Source organism: Mus musculus, chromosome 5, assembly GCF_000001635.26.
Source record: "Mus musculus strain C57BL/6J chromosome 5, GRCm38.p6 C57BL/6J".
Taxonomy (NCBI): Eukaryota; Metazoa; Chordata; class Mammalia; order Rodentia; family Muridae; genus Mus; species Mus musculus.
Window position 1 is genome coordinate 86337928 of NC_000071.6, and position 23515 is coordinate 86361442.

The window sequence follows — 23515 nt, forward strand, 5'->3', positions numbered from 1 at the left end:
ATGCTTCGGTTATAACTGCTCAAGTTATCAGACTATTCAAATGAATTCATTTTTATATTCATTTGCTTTTACAACCTGTTTTATTGATATTTTTATCAATTGGGAAATATCAAGTAAACAATGAAGAAGAAAGGATTTTGTGTTTTCCTCATGATTGACAGTTCTAACAATCTTTTCATATCATAGAATACTCTAGAATCCTCACCAGTCATATTCATGATTTTAAAGAACTAATATGAATTATATGTCATTTAAGTAAATTCCAACAAATTAAAATATAAGTGGTCATCATTATACATAACATTTTAGTAGGTCATTTAAAAGCACTACAGATAGAATTAAAGTATAATTCTCACATTTTTGCATTTTAAACAAAAACATTAGTTGACATTAGTTGACAGCTGCACTGCTTTCTGTTATCTGTGAGGTTAGTAATAGAGATGCTGTTTTGCAGTCTTCTTTACTGTCTATTATCATATTGTCCTACATTCTTAAAATTCAAAGATTCAGAAACCTCAATGTTCAAGGAAGAAAGGAAATGAGGCATGTGGGCACAGATCTATCTTCTCTAACACTGGTCTGCATGTGCACTGCACATGTGTGCATGCATGAATGCGTGTATGTGTGTGCATGCATGAATGTGTGTATGTGTGTGCATGCACATATCATTTCTCTTTTCTGAAGAGGAAACATAGAGGAGATGTAGTTGGGCAAGAGGAGAGGTGAGGTCGAGGTTGGGAGGGGTAGAAGGAGGGAAATTGTTATCCAGATGTATAAGAGAAGAATCTCATTTGTTTTCAACAAAAGGACAAAAAATCCAATAAAAACATTAAAGAGACAAGTATTAACATACCATAGCCTCAATTCTTTCACTCAAGGTTCTGTATTCGTGTGTAGCTGGTGAGTTTAAAGCCTCAGTGTATTCAACGTTTAGGATTTGAAAGCTGCTATGATAAAAGTAAGCTTTCTTGTCTGGAGAGGAAAGGAAAACATGATTACTCTAATGTTACAACAGAGATTAATTTTTATTTTGTACAGTATCATGAGAAGTTATACAATTAAAATAGTATTCCTTAAAAGAAAGAGAAATATACATATAATGCAGTTATTTTCTTTTGGGTTCTCAAAAGATTGACAAAGCTAAGATTGTTAAGATGAAAGAAATCAAACTAGTATATTGGTACCTCCAAAGTTGTACAGAAATATTATAATTTTTATTAGCAGTACATCTAAATAATCTTGATTTATTCATTCAGTAATCATTAATAGATATTTATAATAGATTATTGTTCATAAATTAGTAAGAAAGAATTTATTAATAAATTAAATAGTTTTTGTATATTAAAACGTCAAAGCACCACCCTCCCTCCAAAACAACCAAGCAAAACCTTAAAATGGTCATTGAAAAGATATATATGTATATATGACCATCTATTTAGAGAAGAATTCTAAATAATATTAACTCATGTTCAGAAACAGATATAGACAGAAGAGGAAGACTAGATTTTTAACCTGAGAGCATATTTAACTATTTAACCTGAAAAGTACTTACCAAAAGCTAAAAAGTGAATAAGTAGACCTGCCATCATGGCCAGGAGCCCTACCGTTATTATGACAACGAAAGCTACTGCAAAGGGAGTGAAGAATCTTGACGGTGATAGCATTGGTCTTGGCCTGAAACAAGAATAAAACAAAGGAGCATCACTCAGTTCACTTGGAAATGAATACTTTCCATGCCTGTGACTGTGTTTGAATCTCATAGCTTGTCCGTGGATTTGATTACAGAAGCATATTCCTAGAAATTAACCTGAACCAACCCCCACCAGGATGTTCTTCCTATTTTTTTTTTTTTTGTTTCAGACTTTTTCCATAGAACTTATGGCTTTTAAAATTAGTTTGGTAGAATTATAAGATCATAAGAATTACTTTATATTTTCCTACCAGTTTGTGTAATTTTGGGTTTTTGTCTGAGCTTTTGAGAAAGGGTTTTACTATATACCTCTGGCTGGCCTGGAATTGTCTGTGTAGACAAAACTGGCCTGAACTCATGGGAATCCACCTGTTACTGTTTCCTCAAAACTCGTATTAAGCATATGCAGCACAATACCCATTCCAGGATGGGATACTCTTAAGAGTGACCACAAAAGCTTCTGCCATACCGCAAGGCCTTCCAAGACCCCAAATTTGGCTCTCTCACAGCAACCCATCTTAACTAGGGGCCATTACCAAGGGTATGGTGAGGAGAGACCACCCTGAATGTATGAAAGAAGAGAAAGAAGCTAGAAGAGGATTATAACAATAACTTCCCTCAAGATGTTATTTTGTATTGATACAGATGATAGTATTGGGTCACAAAAGTACCAAGAGCTGCAGTGGTTTTAAACTTTCCTAATGTATGACATGTTTCTCATGTGTGGTGACCCAACCATTATTTTCATTGCTACTCCATACCTGCTATTTTGCTATTCTTATGAAAAGTAATTTAAACATCAGATATGCAAGATATCTGAAATGCAACCCATGTGTAAAGGTTCAGCCTATATAGGGGTTGGACCCCACAGGTTGGGAGAACCCCTGGATTAGAGCTTTTCCAATAACAGATGATGCATGTGACTTATTTTTTTATGACTTCATTAAGTGCAGTGTAGGCCAAACAATTTGTATTAATATACAATATTATATTACAGTGGGCATAGCATTTAGAACAATCTAATTCACTGTGTCCTTTCCACCAGGACAGACACAGCAGTGGCCATTCCCATGGGGAGGTTACCAGGGCAGCTCCTTGTTTGGGTCATCATATTACCATTTACCTGAAGAAATGGGCATAGCAGTGCCTACCTCACAAGGCTCTTGGAAGGTGAAATGGGGTTGTGTGAATGAGGTTAAAGTGACAAAATTGTTTCTAGTTAAGCAGGCTGATCTGTTAATTCTTTTAGAATAGATACCGTTCATGCTGGTGTTTTTGACAACACTCTAGAAGGTCAGGCATACTTAGGGGTTTTGTAAATATTTATGGTATTTATAAATATCTTTTGCACATGCAAACTCCTGGCTATGTTCCATATTTTGAAACCTAACAGAACTAGGAGTCAGATACATTTAGCAAGATTTTAATCTGACTTTCATTATTTTCTATTTGCTTTTGGACATTCTGAGGGGAGAAAGGACTAAGGTGATCATTGGTTCCTTAACTTTAAGTTTCATTACAGGGTTGCTTGAATTATGTCCTGCTAACAGATTCATAAATGGAGCCCTTCCACCTGTTGCAATAGATTCTTTATACATTACGTGCTGTGGATGGGACCAGCGACGATTTAGATGAAAGTTGGAGATTTGCTACCTTGCGTTTTTACTGGCTAGGTACACTATACATTAAAAATATGGTGCTGATCAAACATATCTTTTAATAAAAGTGCATTTAAATATGTGTACTAGGAAGGGCATTACCCAAGAATAAATTTAAAAAAAAGATAAAAGACATAACCTTACCTTTCTAATCTCTTGTATTTTATCTGTTTGTTTTTGAGTTTTGTTTTTTCTTTTTTTTCTTTTTTCTTTTTTGTTTTTACTGTACTGGTGAAAACTGGTGCTCTTAGTCCAACTATGAAAGAAAACTGGAATTTTGATATTCCCTATCTCTTTGAGTATCAGTGAATTCATTTGTCATCTCCAGGATTGTTGTGCCAGGTATATCCTACCACAGGCCACAGTATCTAAGCTTTGTGAGCGCAGGAAATATTAGTTCCTACTGGTAGGAAGATATAGAGTTGGGAACCAGGGTAAAACCCGGTTTCCAGTGCACCAGTCTTTTGCAGAATAACTATGGACAGACTGTATTTCTATAACAAAATTTAGTGTGGAATAACAGGGAGCAAGTTAAAGGCCAACAAAGCCTGAATGTTAAAAACCAAAGGTTACGTATAGCAGAGAACCATTAGGAACCATTCATTGATATGTGTGTGTGTGTGTGTGTGTGTGTGTGTGTGTGTGTGTGTGTGTGTGTGAATAGTGTTAGGTTTACTTTAGACCTCTGGGCTATCTAATCTAGTCTCTGGTTCATGGTTACATGAGCAGTATTTAAAGTCGGTCCCTTATCATGTAGTGGACCTTAGATAAAATCATTTGTTGGCTTCTCCCACACTTTTTGTTCCACTATCGCCTTAGCATATTTTGCATGAAGGACAGACTGTAGGTCAAATCTTTGTGACTAGGTTGGTACCCATACCAACATGTATGTGTGTGTGTGTGTGTGTGTGTAAAGCAGCTGTCCATTTAGTATTTTGATGGGATTTCTGAATGTGAGAACAAGTGAGTCTCTTTCCCTTGTCCCTGCACTCGTGCTCTTTTCATCCCATTGCATTGCTGTATCCAACTTTCACATGATGGTTTTTGCTTCATCTTATTATTATTATTTTTTTGATGTTGTTGTCATGTTTGGTTGTTCTTTTCTAATGAGAGTTAGAAAGGGAGTGGATCCTGAGGAGAGGGGAGGTGAGGAGGTCCTGAGAGTGGAGTAGAGGTAGAGAAAACTATAAACAGGATATATTGTATGAGAAGAAAATAGAAGCTGAAAATGACCCAGATGTCCCCCATCAGAAGAATGGATACAGAAAATGTATACACAATGGAATACTACTCAGCTACTAAGAATGAGGACATCATGAATTTTTCAGGTAAATGGATGGAACTAGAAAATATCATCCTGAGTGAGGCAACTCAGACCCAAAAAGGACTTGCATGGTATGTACTCACTAATAAGTGGATATTAGCCAAAAAAGCACAGAATATCTAGGATAAATTTCACAGAACTCAAAAAGGTTAACAAACTGAAGATCCCAAGTGAGGATGTCTCAGTCCCACTTGGGAAGGAGGAGAAAGCAATCACAGAAGATGGGAGGGAGGGAGGGACCTGGGTGGGAAAGGGGACAGGGAGCAGAAGAGGGGAACATGATCAGGTATTGGGTGGAGGGAACAGGACTCAAGTCCTGAGGGCCAGCAGAAAGAATGGAAACAGGCAACTTCGGGAGGTAGGAGATGGGGGAACCCTCTAGGTACCAGAGACCTGGGAGGTGAGAGACTCTCAGGACTCAAAAGGACTTTAGATGAAATGCCCTACAGTGGGGAGAGGGAACTTGTAGAGCCCATCTCCAGTAGAAAGACAGGGCATCAAGTGAGGGATGGGGTTGCCATCCCACAGTCAAAACTCTGACCCATAATTTTTCCTGTCTGAAAGAACTGCAGGGATGCAAATGTAGAGGAACCTGAGGAAAAGAAGGACCAGTGACAGGCCCAAAATGGGATCCAGCTCAAGGGTAGGCTCTGAGGCCTGACACTATTACTGAGGCTATGGAGTGCTCACCAAAAGGGGCCTATCATGACTGCCCTCCAAAAGATCCAACAAGCAGCTGAAAGAGTCAGATGCAGATATTTGCACCCAACCAATGGACAGAAGCAGCTAATTTCTGTGGTTGAATTAGATAAAAGCTGGAAGAAGCTGAGGAGGAGGGTGACCCTGTAGGAGGACCAGCAGTCTCAGTTAACCTGGATCCCCGAGATCTCTCAGACACTGGACCACCGACCAGGCAGCATACACCAGCTGATATGAGGCCCCCAACACATGCACAACAGAGGACTGCTGGGTTTGGATTCAGTCAGAGAAGATGCACCTAACCCTCACAAGACTGGAGGGCCCAGTGAGTGGGGAGGTCTGGTGGTATGTGGGGTGGTGTGTGGGGGTGGGGACATCCTTTTGTAGATGCGGGGAGGAGATATGGGATGTGGAACAGGCAGAGGGTAGACCTGGAGGGGGATAAAATCTGGACTGTAAAAAAAGATTTAATAAAAAATTTTTAAAAAAAGAAGAAAAAAGAATAAAGTAAAATTACAAAAAAGGAAAATAAAATAAAACAAAAAACAAGTCGGACTCAGCTTTGGTTTGGATGAGTCTTGTCTCCCATGAGAATGACTTTGAGCCAACTTTGCCTTTAGTTTCCTGAAAACATCTTAAAACTGGGAGACTGGGAAGCACCATGAGACGTATGACTCAAGAAACAAAGGGTGTGGAGCCTAAATGACCTTAATCTCTCAAGCGATGATTACATAAGAATTGATTGTTCCACCCAGTAGAAAGAGCTGAGGAAGTCTCTGCCCTGTAACTCACAGGTAAATCTCTGCACGCTGCTGATTATAAAGCTCATTGTAATTCTAGTTGAATTGTAAACCTTGTAAATATATAGAAAGTTTGTTTGCAAACATTTGTTTGATTTTTTACATGTGATGTAGTTGAAGTCTGTAAGAAAAATAGTTTACTATTTTCAGATTCAGATTCTTGACCAGCAAGACTTTCAGTACTTTCATTAAAACAAAAACAAGTTATTTGTTGTAAATATGGTTACCTAGCCTCTCTCTTCACTCTCCAGCAGCCTTTTTTTTACAGCCTTATTGTTAAAGCCTCCATCAGACACAACACATGTGGGCTGCTGACTCTCAGCAACTGTCTCATGAACTCTCTAACAGAGTCCATTCTGATTAAAGTGAAAGTGAAGCTGGAAAGTAAATCCGTTTTGATCAGGAATGACAGAGCTGGAAATGGAAAGCAGGGCGGTTTCAGTGAAAGAACACACACTTCTTCAGGTGTATGTCCTAAATTACAACACATTTCAGAGGGCAGAAGAGTACTGGGTTCATTGTCTCTCTTGATCTTGCTTTGGGAAAAATGAGATTAATCAAATCTATTGATTGTCTTCTCAAATGTCTAAACTTTTGTCTTATGTGTAGTATGTATGCATGTTATTACACAGGAAGTATATGATACAGGAATTGATTTAATTTGAATTTGAAAATATCTTAGTATATTTAGATGGGAATATTAACTTCTGACATTGGTACATAGACATGCCTGATATTTAGCTATAGATGAATAGAAATTTGATAATAAATTTATATTATCTACAGTAGCTGAAGACCTTAGTGGCAGGGTACTTATTAGCTCAGATACACATAATGTTGTGAATACTGAACTTTTTGAGAATTTTCTGTCCATTTTAAAAGTCAGTTATGATATTAACAATGGTTTGAGTCATAGTTCGTTTCTGACATGTTCTAGTCTTTTCACATGATCTCATTCATGTTATAGTTTTAGCAAGCAACCAGTAGAACATTCATTACATATCGCCTTGGCCTATAGCTCTCTGAGTATTCTGAACCGTTGCTTACAGTTGTTCACTGAATAGCTTATAGATGTTCCACAAACACCTAAACCAACAGCTTATAGTCCCTGTCCCCAGCACATACAATTTCTCATGTTGATGAACATTACATACATTAGGCACTGAGGAGTTAGCTTCCCTCAAGGATATGTCTCAAATACAAGACAAATATAAGAGATAGCCAGTCAACTACTCTTCTACTACATAAGTTGTTTTTTTATTTGTATATCTCTATCTTAATTCTGATTTGACAATTGCTTCATTAATGATACTTTAAATACCTTTTAGCTGGTCTTCTTGATTTTATAACTAATCAGCTTAATTCAACTTGAATAACTCAATTCAAATGATTTGGTGAAAGTTTGTAATGTTCTAGTGATTGTGTTAACTGCTAGGGGCCCAGTAAATAAAGCCAAATGAATGCTATTGTTTTCTTAAAATTCTTATATCGAAATCTTAACCTCCAAGCTGATGTGGCATCATGTGATAATTGATGGCGGTGAGTAGGTTATGAGGAGAGTAAACTCATTGATGTCCTGATACAGGAGACTACATGGATTTCTCATGTGTATCTTAAGGCTATGGTGAAAAAGTGGGTATCCATAACTAAGAATGCAGGCCAACAGACACAAATACTGCAATCTGTGCAGACCTCCCAGCCTCCAGACGGTGAGAAATAAAATTCCGTCATTTCTAAGTTTCCTATTATATGTCTCACTTTTAAATCAGCCTTCGTGGAAGATGATCCAGCCTTGGTGATGGGGCCAAGAGTGGCAGATATGATGAAGATAAATAGGCAAAAACAAAGGATAAAGTAAAGAGGTGGGAAATGGATCTGTATGAGGCACTGAAAAGTTAGAGAAGCCAGAAAAGGCCTAACAAAAGTGGCATTTGAATAAACATGAAAAAAGTTGTAAAGTAGACATAAAGGCAAGAGAATAGTGATCTAGGCAGAGAGAATGGGAGGCCATGAACCAGGGTACCCCTTGGTGTATTTGAGAAACAGCCTGGAGGGAGGATTAGTGAGTCTAATGACCATGTGGGTTGGGAGGCTGAAGGAAGGGGGAAGACAGTGTAAGGAAATAGATTCAAGGACACTGGCAGGGAAAGTCATGGCAGAGACAGTAATTTGGGGCAGGGCATGCAAAGGTCCTCATTTGAGCGAGGCAAGTATTTGAGGTTTGGGGCACAGGAAGAGCATCAGATTCTTTGTTTTAGTAGGCTCTTCTTGTTGCTGTTATAGGAGTGGTAGGTCTGAGATGGAGTGGGAGAGAATGTAGGAGGTTATCCAGCATTCAAGGTAAAAGACAATGGTGTCTTAGATAAGATGGTGAGTGGCCAGGGACTGATCATTCTGGGCATCTCTTAAATTTTGAGTGTAGAGAATTTGGGGATGACTTCTTTTGAAAGGTCAAGTTTAAGTTGCATATAGAATTTTTATTAATTTCCAATCAACTCCTGAAAATACTTCTTTTTTTCCCCAATTTTTTATTAGATATTTTCTTCATTTACATTTCAAATGCTATCCTGAAAGTCCCCTATACCCTCCCCCTATCCTGCTCCCCTACCCACCCATTCCCACTTCTTGGCCCTGGTGTTTCCCTGTACTGGGGCATATAAAGTTTGCAAGACCAAGGGGCCTCTCTTCCCAATGATGGCCAACTAGGCCATCTTCTGCTACATATGTAGCTAGAGACACGAGCTCTGGGGATACTGGTTAGTTCATATTGTTGTTCCACCTATAGGGTTGCAGACCCCTTCAGCTCCTTAGGTACTTTCTCTAGCTCCTCCATTGGGGGCTCTGTGTTCCATCCAATATATGACTGTGAGTATCCACTTCTGTATTTGCCTGACACCGGCATAGTCTCACAAGAGACAGCTATATCAGGATGCTTTCAGCAAAATCTTGCTGGCATATGCACAGAAAATACTTCTAGGGATTTTTTTTTAAACAGAAAAATCTCTCTTTCCCTTCCCTTGTATAGAATCTACTTTTCTTTTGCATTTGAACTTTTCCTGTGACATTTATGATACATGGTGATCACCCTGTCCATTTCATCTTCTGTGCTGTCCTGACTTGCCCGAGTCGCTTTAGCCAGGCTCAGTATCTGTGCATGACCTTGAAAAATGTTTGTGGTTTAGTTGCTTGGCTAAGTTATCTTATCCTTAAGATATTTCATGCATCACTCTTCCTCAGTGGGTAGTTTTTTTCTCCTCCACTGCTCCCTGATTTCATAAGGCTTGCTACATGTTTTGTTTTTGTTTTCCCCCTACTCTTTTTTACAAGTTCATATGTTAAACAAGGGGATTGCTACACACTTCCACTTACAGGTTACTCTCTTGGGAAAGGCATCACTGAATCTTCTTTCTTACTCTTTGTATTTTTACCAGTAGAAGACTATGGAATTTACACTGGCATTATTAATGGGAGAAAAATCAACAAATGACTCTACAAAGAAAATTTTCAATGTAATTTTACAATAGTTTGTAGTAGTTTGGAGGCACTTTAAAAAATTAAAGTACACATTGTGCATCCTAGTTTTGAATGCCAATGTATACAAATATAAATCAGAGGACAATCTCTACCAGCTAGTAAATGCTTGCCATGTGCATGTGCTGTCCCAGGCTTTCCTACCTCATCTCGCTTAATCCTCATAAAAATACGTGCTGTATGGACGAGGAAACAGCAGCTGAGGGATTAAGTGGCTGAGCCAGTAAGTGACAGAGCTGTCATCTGAATCCAGGTTTGGCAAGTTCAGTCTGCCAAGATCTACATCAGATGGGAGGAGAATGTCTGCTAATTATATGTTTGGTTAACACTCATCAAACTTGTTACCTCTATTGTTGACATTAAAAAAAATGGAAAATCCAAACATAACTCACAGGTCTTCTCTTATAGAATATGCAGATAATGTATGTTTCTATTATATGTTGGAGTTTTGAAGAACTATGTTCAAATGAAGGCATTTTAGTTCAGTCTTTACTCCAGGCAGATTGTAGCCACAAGGCAGGCATGGGAACTATTTATTTATTGTATGTTAAGGAATGCTTTGTTTAATCAAAGTCTCATTTGGAAGCCCCATACTTTAAAACAGATCAAAATGGAAAATCATTTTTTTTTGTCTTTTGTGAAAATTGGGGTCTCCCAATTGCTGCTTGAATAGTTGAACTCTTTCATTTGTTTTTTTGTTCATTTTGTTGTTGTTGTTTTGTTTCCCTTGATAAACTTAAGTACACATGGAATACCTCATAAAAAGAAAGAAGACAGCATTCCTTGGCATTGTGTAACCTGATGGCAGCCAGCCCTGGAGTCATGGCTTGTGGAATGTCTTTGCTTCATAGAGAGTTCTCAGTTCATATGGAAGACAAGACTTCTATACTTGAATGAAAAATCTGTATCACTCTGCTAAAAATCTCTTATTTTCTTTGAAAGGTTTGGATTCTCATTTCTTCTGATCTTGAATTGCATTTACATACATTTCTTTTTCTTAGTGATGTCAACCACTCTATACAACTTAAAAATATAAAGAAGTGGGAGATCCTACGTGTTTTCACGAGAACCAGAAAAATACAACTCTTTTAAAGGGGTGCCCTTTAGGTTTTACGTGGCTCCTCTCAGAGGCAGACAGCTTAGCAGAGAGTGCTGGCTTTACTTTAGACCCAAGTCTTCTGCTGGAATGCTACACAACTTGCACACTGTTCTGCACAGCTACAGATAGCAAAGCAGAAACAAAGCGTCCTTCAGACTGCTGCTTGGAGGATTAACATTCTCATACAGATGCAATGCAAGCAGAAGACTACCATGTAGTGTTTGTGTGCATGCCCACTTGTGTGTGTGTGTGTGTGTGTGTGTGTGTGTGTGTGTGTGAAGAAATGCAGGAGAGTGTTAAGACAGGGGAGCAGAGCAAATGATAGTTCATGAATACCTGTTGCCAGTGAGCCTTGCCGTGCAAGTTCTATTGCTTCCTGGGCTGGTTATTTTGGCTTTGTGGAGTTCAGTTTGTGATCACAATAGACAAGTTGCTTTATTTCTGGGAGGGAAAATGGGTGTCTTTCATTTGATATACAGGCTATATTTTCTAGGTGGTTCTGTTTTTTAAATTAATTATTCTCATATTTTGGAAGTCCTTTGACATGCTTCTTCATACTATAATGTCACTACTATTTTCATTATATAATTGAAATGTGTTCCAAGGTGCTTCACAACATTAAGAAAATATTTTCACTATATCTATTTTAAAAAGTGTGTGTGTGTATAACTGATGTATATATATGTAGGTGCATGGACCTATGAACATACACATGGATGCTAGAGGAGTTCTTCAGGTGTTTCCCTCTATCAATTGAGTCTATCATTGAACTTGAAGCTCACCATTTTTACTAGGCTTGCCAGTAAACTCCTGGGATCCACTTGTCTCTGCTCCCTCCAGCATTGAGGCTACAGGCCCTTGCATTTATGCTTGACTTTAAATGGGTATTAGCAATTTGAACCCAGGTTCTCTTGTTTTCACAGCAAGCTCTTTCCTACAGAGCTTTCTCCTTAGCTCTGCATTCTATATTTCAAAGGATATACCTTTGTCTTGTAGAATAATTATTAAATATGACAATATTGTAGACTATGTTCATCACAGAGAGTCTAGGCTGAGAAGTTCTTGGGACAGGAAGTATTTTTTATGCCTTCTTGTCTTAGAGGTAGGGCTTAAGCTTTGAAAAATAGTTTGAGTAGCCAAATTCAGCTACAATAAAATATAGACGCTGGTATATACATTTCTAGATGAAAGTAGTCAGTAATATGCACAAACACTTCTCAGTTCTAGTAGTATGTATGTAAAAAACTTAAGCAGTCATGAATTGACATTTAAAAACACAACAACATGATCTTATTTTATACACAGGACTAGAAATTTAGTGATGCATGATCCAGAGTAAGTGAAACTTTACTGTGTCTTACAAATAGAAATGAAGAAGCTATGAATTTTGGTCTCAACTTTTTACTAGCAAATGCTAACTCTCAATATAATAACTTATAGCAATGAATGAAAATAAACTAAATGTTCATGCTCAGTGCTCAGGTATGTGGCTATTTAAACAGTGGATTGAAGAACCACACCTACTTTATTAAGCCATCAGTCAGTAAGGGATTAATTAGCTCATGCACGTAGGGCAAGGTATAATGAGCCTGCAATCAAAGGTTTAATTTTTGGATAGATTTTTTTCCCCTACTAGTTCTTAGCTATAGGCTGGACAGTTATTCTTATTTGCTTTTTCAAATAGGTGTTAACTTTTGTAGTAACTCCTTTTCTCTGCTACAAAAAGAGAGGGAAAGAAAAAGAAAAAGAAAAGGAAAGGAATGTGGAATTGAATGAGATGGGCTGGGAACAAAGCTACATCACCTATGGTCCACAGTGATCTCTCCACTGATGATGTCATGCCGGACACATATTTTCTTGCTTTATTTTGCATATTTTAATACATTCTATTTTTTTAAAAAATGAAATTGCTGATGCAATTCTGTTTATCAGACATGTAGGAAAACTCTAGGTATTGGTTTGAAAATCTTTTTCCTTCTTAATTCTTAGTTTCCTAGACAGTCACTATCCAAAACTATGGCACAACCCTATCCACTGGAAATGGTGGAAGTCACAAAGCCAGCACAGCTGCATTGGAGTTTCAGCAAAGCTGAGCTGAATGCCACTATCGCTGTTATTCTGTGTCTCACTTTTAGATTTTGGTCTCTGTGTGTTGCATTCTTGGGGGCTTTCTGAATTATGATTCATTTTATGTGTATTCCTAAGAAAATTATGCCTGAGTCTTTTTAGGAAAGTCATAAATTAGTATTCCTTCTGCATTCAGGGAAATAATTTTATCTAACCCTATTTGGAAGACTTTTTTTTTTTATATCTTGAAGATTGTGATGAGACTAGAAATTACTAGATGAGCCATGACTCCAAAAATCTTCTCGAGGTATCCTCTACCCCTAAGCAAACAGTATAATTGGTACCTGACAGAGAAAATTGACAAACTCTGACTGGTCAGGAGTATTTGTAACAGATTCAAGACTTATTTTTACAATATGCTTAGAGATTTCTGAAAATGTAGTTTAAAGATAGGGGATTGTACAGGGTATACTTCTGGAGGAGTAGAACTCAGTAAATAAGATAGATGGACTGAAATAAGCTTTTCCTACTTTGTAATGTAGATGCTGAAAGGCTAGAAAAAGGAGTTAGGTATTAGTGCTTGCTGTTCTTAAGACTAGTTCAGATATTTGCTGCTTGTCTGGAGTGCTTTAAAACATTAAATAGTGCCCGTCTAAAAGCAGGCTGTCATACAATAAATGTGTTTGCTATGGTGGAGACATTCTTTAGACTCTTTGAATTGGAGTTAGAGGGCTAAAAATAAAAATAAAATCTGTTTTGTTTTGTTTTTTGTGTTTTCAAGACAGGGTTTCTCTGTGTAGCCCTGGCTGTCCTGGAACTCACTCTGTAGACTAAACTGGCTTCGAACTCAGAAATTTGCCTGCCTCTGTCTCCCGAGTGCTGGGATTAAAGGTGTGCGCCACCATGCCTGGCCTTTTTTTTTTTTTTTTTTTTTTTTTTGTATTTTCTTATTGTAGCTGAACTTGTAATACCAGGCATGTGATGAAAAATCAAACACATGTCCAGAGACAAACTTATGTAACCTATACTTCTTGGATGATCATCAATCTGTCGTTGTTCATGAAACCTGTTTAAATAAAGAAGCAACCTGATGGCTAGTCAGTCAGAGCTTCAACATTCTCCTGACTACCATACCTGAATATCTGATCAGTCCTCCGTCACTGACTCCTTATCTCCTTCCAGGGACACATTATCTGTCTGTCTGTCTGTCTGTCTATATCTATCTATCTATCTATCTATCTATCTATCTATCTACCTATCATCTATCTATCTATCATCTATCTATCTATCTATCTATCTAACATCTATCTATCTATCTATCTATCTATCTATCTATCTATCTATCTATCTGTCTATCTATCATCTATCTACCTATCACCTACCTATCTATCATCTATCTATCTATCTATCTATCTATCTATCTATCTATCTATCTATCTATCTGACTATAAATGCTGTGGCTTTTGCCTCACATAGCAAATGGTTCAGCTGGGAGGATGTTGTGAACGACTGAAGAATAATGATGGATGCAGCTTCATGAGAATGGCCCACTTGCCTCCAGTCCACGTGCGGCATCATATTTTATGGCAGAGCTGCTCTTATATTTATTCATATTGAAGGCATCTAAAGACTACTTGACATTTCTGTGAGGAGTCTGTTAATGACTTTAGGTTATGTTTTTCTTACAGCTATGTTGCAAAATATATTTGTTTTTCTAAGAAGGCTATCTTTGATGGTACTATAGAGCTGCACAAATGGTAGGTCCTGTGTCCATAAGTAAGACGGTGAAGCCTATTCTGCATGCATATGGACACTGTCAACAGGAACACTCCTGGAACTTTATGATGTTGGTATCTCATGTACATTAAGTAGAAGTCATATTTTTGCATGCGTATATGAGTGTGATATGTGTACATGTGTGTTTGTGTCCACATGTGTTTGAGTGAGAATGAGTTGGGGTATGTCCATGTGCATATGTTTGGGAAGTCAAATGACTTTGTGTGAGTTTCTGCATCATTGTATATCTGACATACAGAATCAGGGTCTTTCAAGGAATCTGACACTTTGACATCCCTGCTAGTCTGGCTAGTCATATTGTCTTGAGTATCCTCTGTCTCTGACTCCTATGGAGAAATTACAGTCAGTTCCTGTGCCAGTCAGGCTTTTACTTGGGCACTGGGAATCAGATGTCTGAAGGCGACAGTGGCAAATATTAAGCACTGAGCTACCTCACAGCTCCTGTTATTATAAGTTCTTAAGGGGATGGGAGCAATGACCTCATTGTCTCTATTGCTAAAGAACTTGTTCTCCTGTTCTGAAAGTGCTGACTCGGGCTGTCTAGTAGTGTAACTGATTAGTTAGCTGGATCGAGCAAAGCATATGCTCTAGAGGGCGCTATTGTACAATGTTAGAATTCTGTTCCTGAATTCTAAACCATTTAGGCATTGAAAAACACATAAAGCTCACGGAGTTTAAAAGCAAGAAATAACGACGTGGTTGAAGATTTGTTCCTTGCCTCTTTCCAAAGATAGCCCAAATTATATGTATATATTATATATATATAATATACATATATATTATATATATAATATACATATATATATGTATACACATATATACATATATATAATAAAATATAATAAACAATATACAATAGTAAATAATATATATTTTTCTATCTGGATTTAGTGGTAAGCTTGTTATTTGCTTCTTTTTATTTTCAAAGAGAAGTTCTTTCACCTTTATTTTCCAGGTATTTGAAAATTATGATATTCATGATTGTATTGCTATTTAGTTATCAAAATGCCACTTTTAAAATGAACATTTTTGTTGAGTATAACCGTTTGTATTAGGATCTGATGAAGGTTTTGATTTCTTCATGTTCTGTTATGTCTCCATTTTCACACGGGAAAAATTCCTGAACAGAACAGTAATGGCTTGTGCTGTAAGATCGAGAATTGACAAATGGGACCTTATAAAATTGCAAAGCTTCTGTAAAGCATAAGACACTGTCAATAAGACAAAAAAGCCACCAACAGATTAGGGAAAGATATTTACCAATCCTAAATCAGATAGAGGACTAATATACAATATATATAAGGAACTCAAGAAGATGGACTCCAGAAAATCAAATAACCATATTGAAAAATGGAGTAGGAAGCTAAACAAAGAATTCTCACCTGAGGAATACTGAAGGGCTGAAAAGCACCAGAAAAAAATGTTCAACATCCTTAATCACCAGGGAAATGCAAATCAAAACAACCTTGAGATTCCACCTCACACCAGTCAGAATGGCTAAGATCAAAAATTAAGGTGACAGCAGATGCTGGCAAGGATGTGGAGAGAGAGGGACACTCCTCCATTGTTGGTGAAATTGCAAGCTGGTACAACCACTCTGGAAATAAGTCTGGCAGTTCCTCAGAAAATTGGACATAGTACTACCGGAGGATCCAGCAATACCTCTCCTGGGCATATATCCAGAAGATGTTCCAACTTGTAATAAGGACACATACTCCATTATGTTCATAGCAGCCTTACTTATAATAGCCAGAAGCTGGAAAGAACCCAGATGTCCCTCAACAGAGGAATGGATACAGAAAATGTGGTACATTTACACAATGGAGTACTACTCAGCAATTAAAAACAATGAATTCATGAAATTCCTAGGCAAATGGATGGATCTGGAGGATATCATCCTGAGTGAGGTAACCCAATCACAAAAGAACTCACATGATATGCACTCACTGATAAGCAGATATTAGCCCAGAAACCTAGACTATCCAAGATACAATTTATAAAACATATGAAACTCAAGAAGAAGGAAGACCAAAATGTGGATACTTTGTTCCTTCTTAAAATGGGGAACAAAATACAGGTGGAAGGAGTTACATAGACAAAGTTTGGAGCGGAGACAGAAGAAAGGACCATCCAGAGACTGCCCCACCCGGGGATTCATCTCATATACAACCACCAAACACAGACACTATTGTATATGCCAGCAAGATTTTGCTGACAGGAACTTGATATAGCTATCTCTTGTGAGGCTATGCCAGTGCCTGTCAAATACAGAAGTAGATGCTCACAATCATCTATTGGATGGAACATAGGGCCCCTAAAGAAGGAGCTAGAGAAAGTTACCAAGGAGCTAAAGGGGTCAGCAACCCTATAGGAGGGTCAACAATATGAACTAACCAGTACCCCACAGTACTGTGTCTCTGTCTCTAGTTGCATATGTAGCAGAGGATGGCCTAGTTGGCCATCAATGGGAGGAGAGGCCCTTGGTCTTGTGAAGATTATATGCCACACTACAGGGGAATGCCAGGGCCAGGAAGAGGGAGTGGGTGGGTTGGGGAGCAAGGCAGGGGGAGGCTATGGGGGACTTTCAGCATAACATTTGAAAAGTAAATGAAGAAAATATCTAATTAAAAAAAAAAAAGAAAGTGAACATATTGAGTACTTTGATGTTTTTTGGGACAAAATTGCTCTAATCTGATTTTGATGGGAGTTGCATATAACAAATTGCACTAAAAACTATTGAATCCCACACTTTAAATTTTAATAATTGTTGACATTTTAATCTTAAAATTGTCAAGGTTTCTGCAAGCAATGGACAATGTAGGTGGGCTTAAATTTCAGGAATGGAAAAATGACTTGGAATCTCATTCAGTTCAGCACTCAATGCAGTTGGCAGGCAACAGATCTAAGAGAGAATATTAAATGGGGTGGGGGTATTGTTGATGGTAAGCAATTTGTTACACATAATAACAAAAGCATCCGAGATTTGGAACGATTATTATGTGTTTACAAAATAAAAAGCTCTTAGCTCTAGAATAATGTTCCTCTCACGCACTTGCATTTTCTTTTACTGGGTGGAAAACAGTTCATTAGAGATTGCTCTTAACCCAGTGAGCCCTCCAAAGGTGTAATGTGCATTTGCATCACCTGGCACACGTCAGAGCCGAGAAAAGCTGAGTGATTGAAAGCCTCACACTTACATTCAGGCTGCTGAAACCAAGAAAGCTACTGTCTTGTGAATGCTTCTCAGCTCTATTTCTTCTTTCCCGTGCCTGAACTTGTGAGACATGATTGTTTTTCCAACTTACCTGAGCACAGAAACATTTATATCTCAAGTGTTTAGCATTTTAAAAATGCACAGTGTTCTTGGAGCTCAGGAAACTGCTACTTTGAATACTTATTGACTTGTCCAAAGCAGGAGAGAAAACACCGCTTAAAGGATATGTTTATTCATATTTAAATACACAAGAAAACTTTTGGAGATGTGCCTGTTTCCATATTGAAAACTTTAGAAACTATGTTAAAGCTTTTTGTTTGTTTGTTTGTTTTGTTTTGGAGACAGGGTTTCTCTGTATAGCCTTGACTGTCCTGGAACTCACTCTGTAGACCAGACTGGCCTTGAACTCAGAAATCTGCCCCCCAAGTGCTGGGATTAAAGGCATGTGCCACCACTGCCCAGAGTTAAAGCTTTATAAAACAGTCATTTCCTAAGACTCTTCTTAAAATTTAATGTGCATGTGAATTTCCTGCTAAAATGCATATTTTAAATTGGTGATTCTGGGTACAAGACTTCATTTCCAAAGATCTAAATTATGTATAACTATTATACTATCTTACAGCAGGAGCTTTAGAAACAATTAGACTACAGAAGTTCAAAGATAAAATGAAAAGCTCTTATTGACACATGCTAGGTCTCTGTTTCTTAAAGTCATCTATTAGGCAAGTTTCTTCACTAACTGTTGAAACCCTTAGCTTATTGTACCATTAAAATATACTAACCCTAGTATGAAGCTAAGTATAATTCGATTTTTATAGAAAAAGAATGGAAGAAGAACTATGGGTGTCTATGTTCAGGACATAGTGATGAGATATGTATTGTTTTCCTTGTTACTGCCTCTACAAAATTTGTTCCAAAGTGATGAGGAATTGGTACTCTCCAAATATTCTCTTGAATACAGGGGGTGGTAATATTGATGGAAATGTATGCATTCTCCAATGATTAATTGCATTGTTAAATATAGACCTAAATATGAAAACGTTCTTGACAATTATCAAGAGGATAACCTTGTTAAATTTGAAAAGAAGGATATATGCAAGGCACATGAAATTCACTTAAAACGTTTGGGGTCGGGAACGGGGTGATTGGAAATGAAATGCTAAGGGTGATGGAGAGGAGGAATGCAGAAGAATACATCATGAAACATACAAATTATAGTTATGAAAAAATCATGGATAAGGAATTTGAAGGACAAAGATACTTCAAAATATATTGAGTAAAACGAGTCAAGATAGATGGTACAAACATTCTTTCAGAAGAGCTGACAAATGGTTACAACATATGACTTACTGAGGAGAACTGGGATTGTGCCCTGTTTGTATTCCTCACGGTTAGTTTTGTTTAATTACTCTATCTAGTAAATGACAATTGTTCTCATGGACAAAGTGAAAAGGAAGCTTTTAGCGAATCATGGGCCCCGCCTAAGATTAGTTATTTCAAATGCTTTTAAGTAGTATTTACTTTCATCGATGTGTTTTTCAAACATCAATCTTGTATGGTTTTCAGAATCAGAACAAAGAACTGGGCTGCTCTGCATCATTTTCCTGGGATGCTTCAGCTTATAACAAAGTGAGCAGAAGTGCGTGGTCTATGAAACAAAAGTTCTGCAGCCCTTTTAAAAGGTGTCATTTCTCAGAGCTTTGGAGATACACAGCATATTATGTTCTTATGACCTGGGAGCAGTTTTCATGGAGGGCTTGGGGGAGTGCTATGATCAGTACCTTATTCTAGACTCCATTTTTCTTCTTTGTCATTGAAACAAAGAATCGATGAGGTTTCTGGTGACTGCCACACTTCTTTCTCCAGTCGTCCTTGACATTGAAAGACCTCCTCAGTTCCATGACCTTTCCATCAAGGAGATGCTCCACCCTCTCCTAAGGCTCCCCAACTTTGTCAGCACTGGATTCATGACAGTAGTATATAGTAGGAGTCGGGAAGAAGAATCTGCTACATCATACTCTATTCAAAAATGCCACAATGATGACGTTGCATTGTGGTTAACTGAGGAGAACAGGTGTGTCTGCTCACATGTCAGTTACTTGTCTGTCCATCTCATCAATTGTCTTGCATTGGACTGTAAGCTCAGTGAGGGACAGAGAGAGGAAGATGCCACAGTATACTCAAGCATCTAGACTGAACCTATCCCAGCTGATTTCTCATCCAGTGTTTATCTATTCTGTGAACCTGGGAAGTCATTTAACTCTTAATTCCCTCATCTGCCAATTAGAGGCAACAGGGCTTAACTTCCAGTTGTATTAGGATAAATGAGTTTAAATTTTGTTAAAACAACTACGATAGATGATGTTTGGTTCTTGGTAGGCCCTGTACTAGGGCTTGGTATATTAAAACAAAAACAACAAAAACAAAATGAATGCAGGCACTGATTGATTTGTTTCATACCATCCTACCCAAGTCTGTACAGGCTGTGATGGAGGTAAAGCCTTGTCTAGTCTGAGTTTTGCCACACTTTCTAACACTGAGTAGAAAGCCAGACATCAAAGGGATTCTTTTTTTTCTTGAACAATGTATCATGTAGTCACTTGTTTCAGGTTTTATATAAAACTGCATATGAAACACTATACAAAGCCTCATATCTTTAAATTATTACACAAGTAATATAGAAGATACAGTTGTGACAACTGTTGGTTTGAAATCACACAGTCCTATTTGACTACTAGAAAGTGGCAAAACCTCTCTGAACTTTAGTTTCTATGTGCAAAAAAAATGAGAATACATACTTAGAAGTTGTGAAGATTAAATGAAGTACTGTTATTAAATTATATTTTTTCTTCTATATAAATCCTATTTTTAGTTGGAAATATACTTTTAACATGCAATAAAACTGATAAATCATTTAAAATATTTAACTGACAAAAAGTTAAAATTCATGTGAGTAGCAGAGTAGTAATTTTAGATTTATTTATTTATTATATGTACAGCATTCTGCCTGTATGTATCTCTGCAGGCCAGAAGAGGGCACCAATCTCATTACAGATGGTTGTTAGCCACCATGCGGTTGCTGGGAATTGAACTCAGGACCTCTATAAGAGCAGGCGGTGCTCTTAACTTCTGAACCATCTCTCCAGCCCTGAAGGGTACTTTTTTATAACAACATGCTGGAAGATTGGTAGCAGTTTGTAGAATAGCAGAATATTAGCAACTGCAAGCAATTTCAAAAGCCTCTCCTTCCCTTTTCTCATGCAGATGAATAAAATGATATGTAGACAGACAGACACAGTACTACAAAGGCCAACATTTAGGCTTCTTGATGTTTTGCCCAAGAATTTTCTTGGAAGCTTTACTTTCTTGTAATCCACTGTGTGATGGGTGCTACATATATGTAGTGTTTATTAATGGACACTGGAAGCATCCATAACTACTGAATGCATACATTGTTCTGCTAGCCATTGGAGGCATGATAGCAGGTGGCTGAAGTGTTGCCCTTGTTTTTAAACCCTCATTTCTATCTGAGATAAGGTCTAGGTGTCACCTCTTCTAGGTATTTCATAGTCATAGAAACATTCACTTTCATTAAAGCATTGCCTTTTGTTGGTAGTAAATAGAGCAAATGTGCAGCATAATACATATGTAGTATTCAGTACAAACAATAAAAGTTTAATTCCAGAGTTGTGATTCTGGCTGATGGACGTCTGTATTGTTGTATTATATGGCTCGTTTGGACAGCCTTAATAACTGGACACTGAGAGGCCCATTCTGTGGTTGACTTCTCCATTAGAGTCAGTAAGAAATGTGATTGGTACTCTGCTGCCTGGCCTAGACTGAGAGCCAAACGCTCCCAAAGCTGTCCTTTTCTAAAACAGCCTTGTCTTTCTCTTTCCGTCCCTTTTTCAAACTCCTAAATGCCTTTTGCTAGTTGCTTTGTCTTTAATTGCTTAGTGTTGTTTCATGCTCTGTTTATTTTCTCTCCATTTCCTCTAGCTGACCTAATTCAGACAGTTTTCATTACCATTCCTGCCAATCATGTGCATAAGAAGAGAAGGAGCTTGGGAACTGCAAATTTTCATATTTACCATCCACACAATTTCCAACAATCTGGCTGTGCTGTTCAAAAATCTACATTTAGGAATCTTATAGCCAAGAATAACCAAAGTTCATATTTTAAGTAACATTGATCTATGCATAATTTTTTTGGTTGTAATATCCAACTGCAACCTTCATGTATCTCTACTTGACATTTAGCATTCATGTTTCTGAAATGAAGTGTTAATTTTATATTTTCTAACTCTCACAACCTTCTCTTGTTCCCCTCCAATGAATAGATATTTCCTCAAATTTTCTGTCTTATTGAATGATTCCAATATCAAGCAAGTTTCTCATGTTACTCTAGCAGAAAATGCTCCTGTTCATGGTCTTTAGTTGCTTTACAGTTCTTTTTAGGATATCATGTAAACTCTCTAATTGCCTTTAAAAGAGTGTGCAATCTGTTCTGTATGTTCCTAAGATTCTGCTTATAAATAGGTCTTCAAGGAAGCTTCCCAGGAACAGGTAGATTGGTATGTTTTTCACGACAATGGACATTTCAGTGTCTTCTTACTAGCAAAAGTGAAATGGAAAATTCTTAGTCACTAAATATGGTTGGCTTTTTAGCCAGTAAAGTTTGGATTTTCAGTTAATATTGCCTGATATTGCTGAAATTTCCACAAAGAAAATGCTTCACAGTTGCTTGCATCCATCCTAATTAACCAAAGCCCCTCAAGTTTTTGCTTGTGGCATTACTATAATTAGAATTGGACAGTCATTTACTTATTTAGTTTTTTAGTGGGTGTTCTTCCAATAAATAAGAAAATAACAGGTCTCTGCTCTTTTCATTCTAATTCTGTACACCTTGTATCTAACAGTTTCTAATAAGAAAAGCAGACTTGTGCTCAACTGATGAGTATATAACATGTAAGATAAGCAATAATAAGACAAATACTACAAAGGCAATATTAAACAATACAGTTTTGCCATAGGATCTTAAAGCTCATTTTCAACGAAGAGAACATTTTTGCTTCTCACAGAATGATTATGGTCTCCATGGACTACTGACTGCCTTCTGGGCCACCAGCTTACACAGTATTACACAGTGACCTCCAGAATAGACAGTGTCGAGCCGGGTGTGGTGGCACACGCCTTTAATCCCAGCACTCGGGAGGCAGAGGCAGTCGGATTTCTGAGTTTGAGGCCATCCTGGTCTACAAAGTGAGTTCCAGGACAGCCAGGGCTATTCAGAGAAACCCTGTCTCGAAAAACCAAAACCAAAACCAAAACCAAAACCAAAACCAAAACCAAAACCAAAACCAAAACCAAAACCAAAACCAAAACCAAACAAACAAATAAAAAGAATAAACAGTGTCACACAGAAAATAGAGCTAGAGAGAACTAATCCTCCACTCGAAACTTAGGGGAAAGGAAAACGAGAACCATCTTTTTTAACAAGCTGGGAAATAAAAGAGGATGAGTGTGGTCAGGGAGAAACCAAGAATGTAGAGAATTGAAAGCATACTGGAGACCATATATGGTAGAGAGAATGAACAACCACGGAGTGCTTATAAGTAAGACAAGCAAGGAGACCT

The 23515-nt window shown here is 37.6% G+C and overlaps 1 protein-coding gene and 1 long non-coding RNA gene across 2 annotated transcripts in view; one reads left to right on the forward strand and one right to left on the reverse strand.

The window, feature by feature from the left end:
- Positions 1–23515, reverse strand: part of Tmprss11d (transmembrane protease, serine 11d) — a 70534-nt gene that overhangs the window by 35074 nt on the left and 11945 nt on the right. Inside the window, exons 2-3 of the mRNA NM_145561.2 lie at positions 1553–1674; positions 854–972 (exon numbers count right to left, since the gene is read on the reverse strand). Coding sequence (NP_663536.1) covers positions 854–972; positions 1553–1674 — 241 coding nt within the window. The remainder of the gene's footprint in view (positions 1–853; positions 973–1552; positions 1675–23515) is intronic.
- The window catches only part of Gm35367, a 52763-nt gene continuing 35363 nt past the window's right edge, over positions 6116–23515 (forward strand). Inside the window, exon 1 of the long non-coding RNA XR_389319.1 lies at positions 6116–6165. This is a non-coding gene — a long non-coding RNA (predicted gene, 35367). The remainder of the gene's footprint in view (positions 6166–23515) is intronic.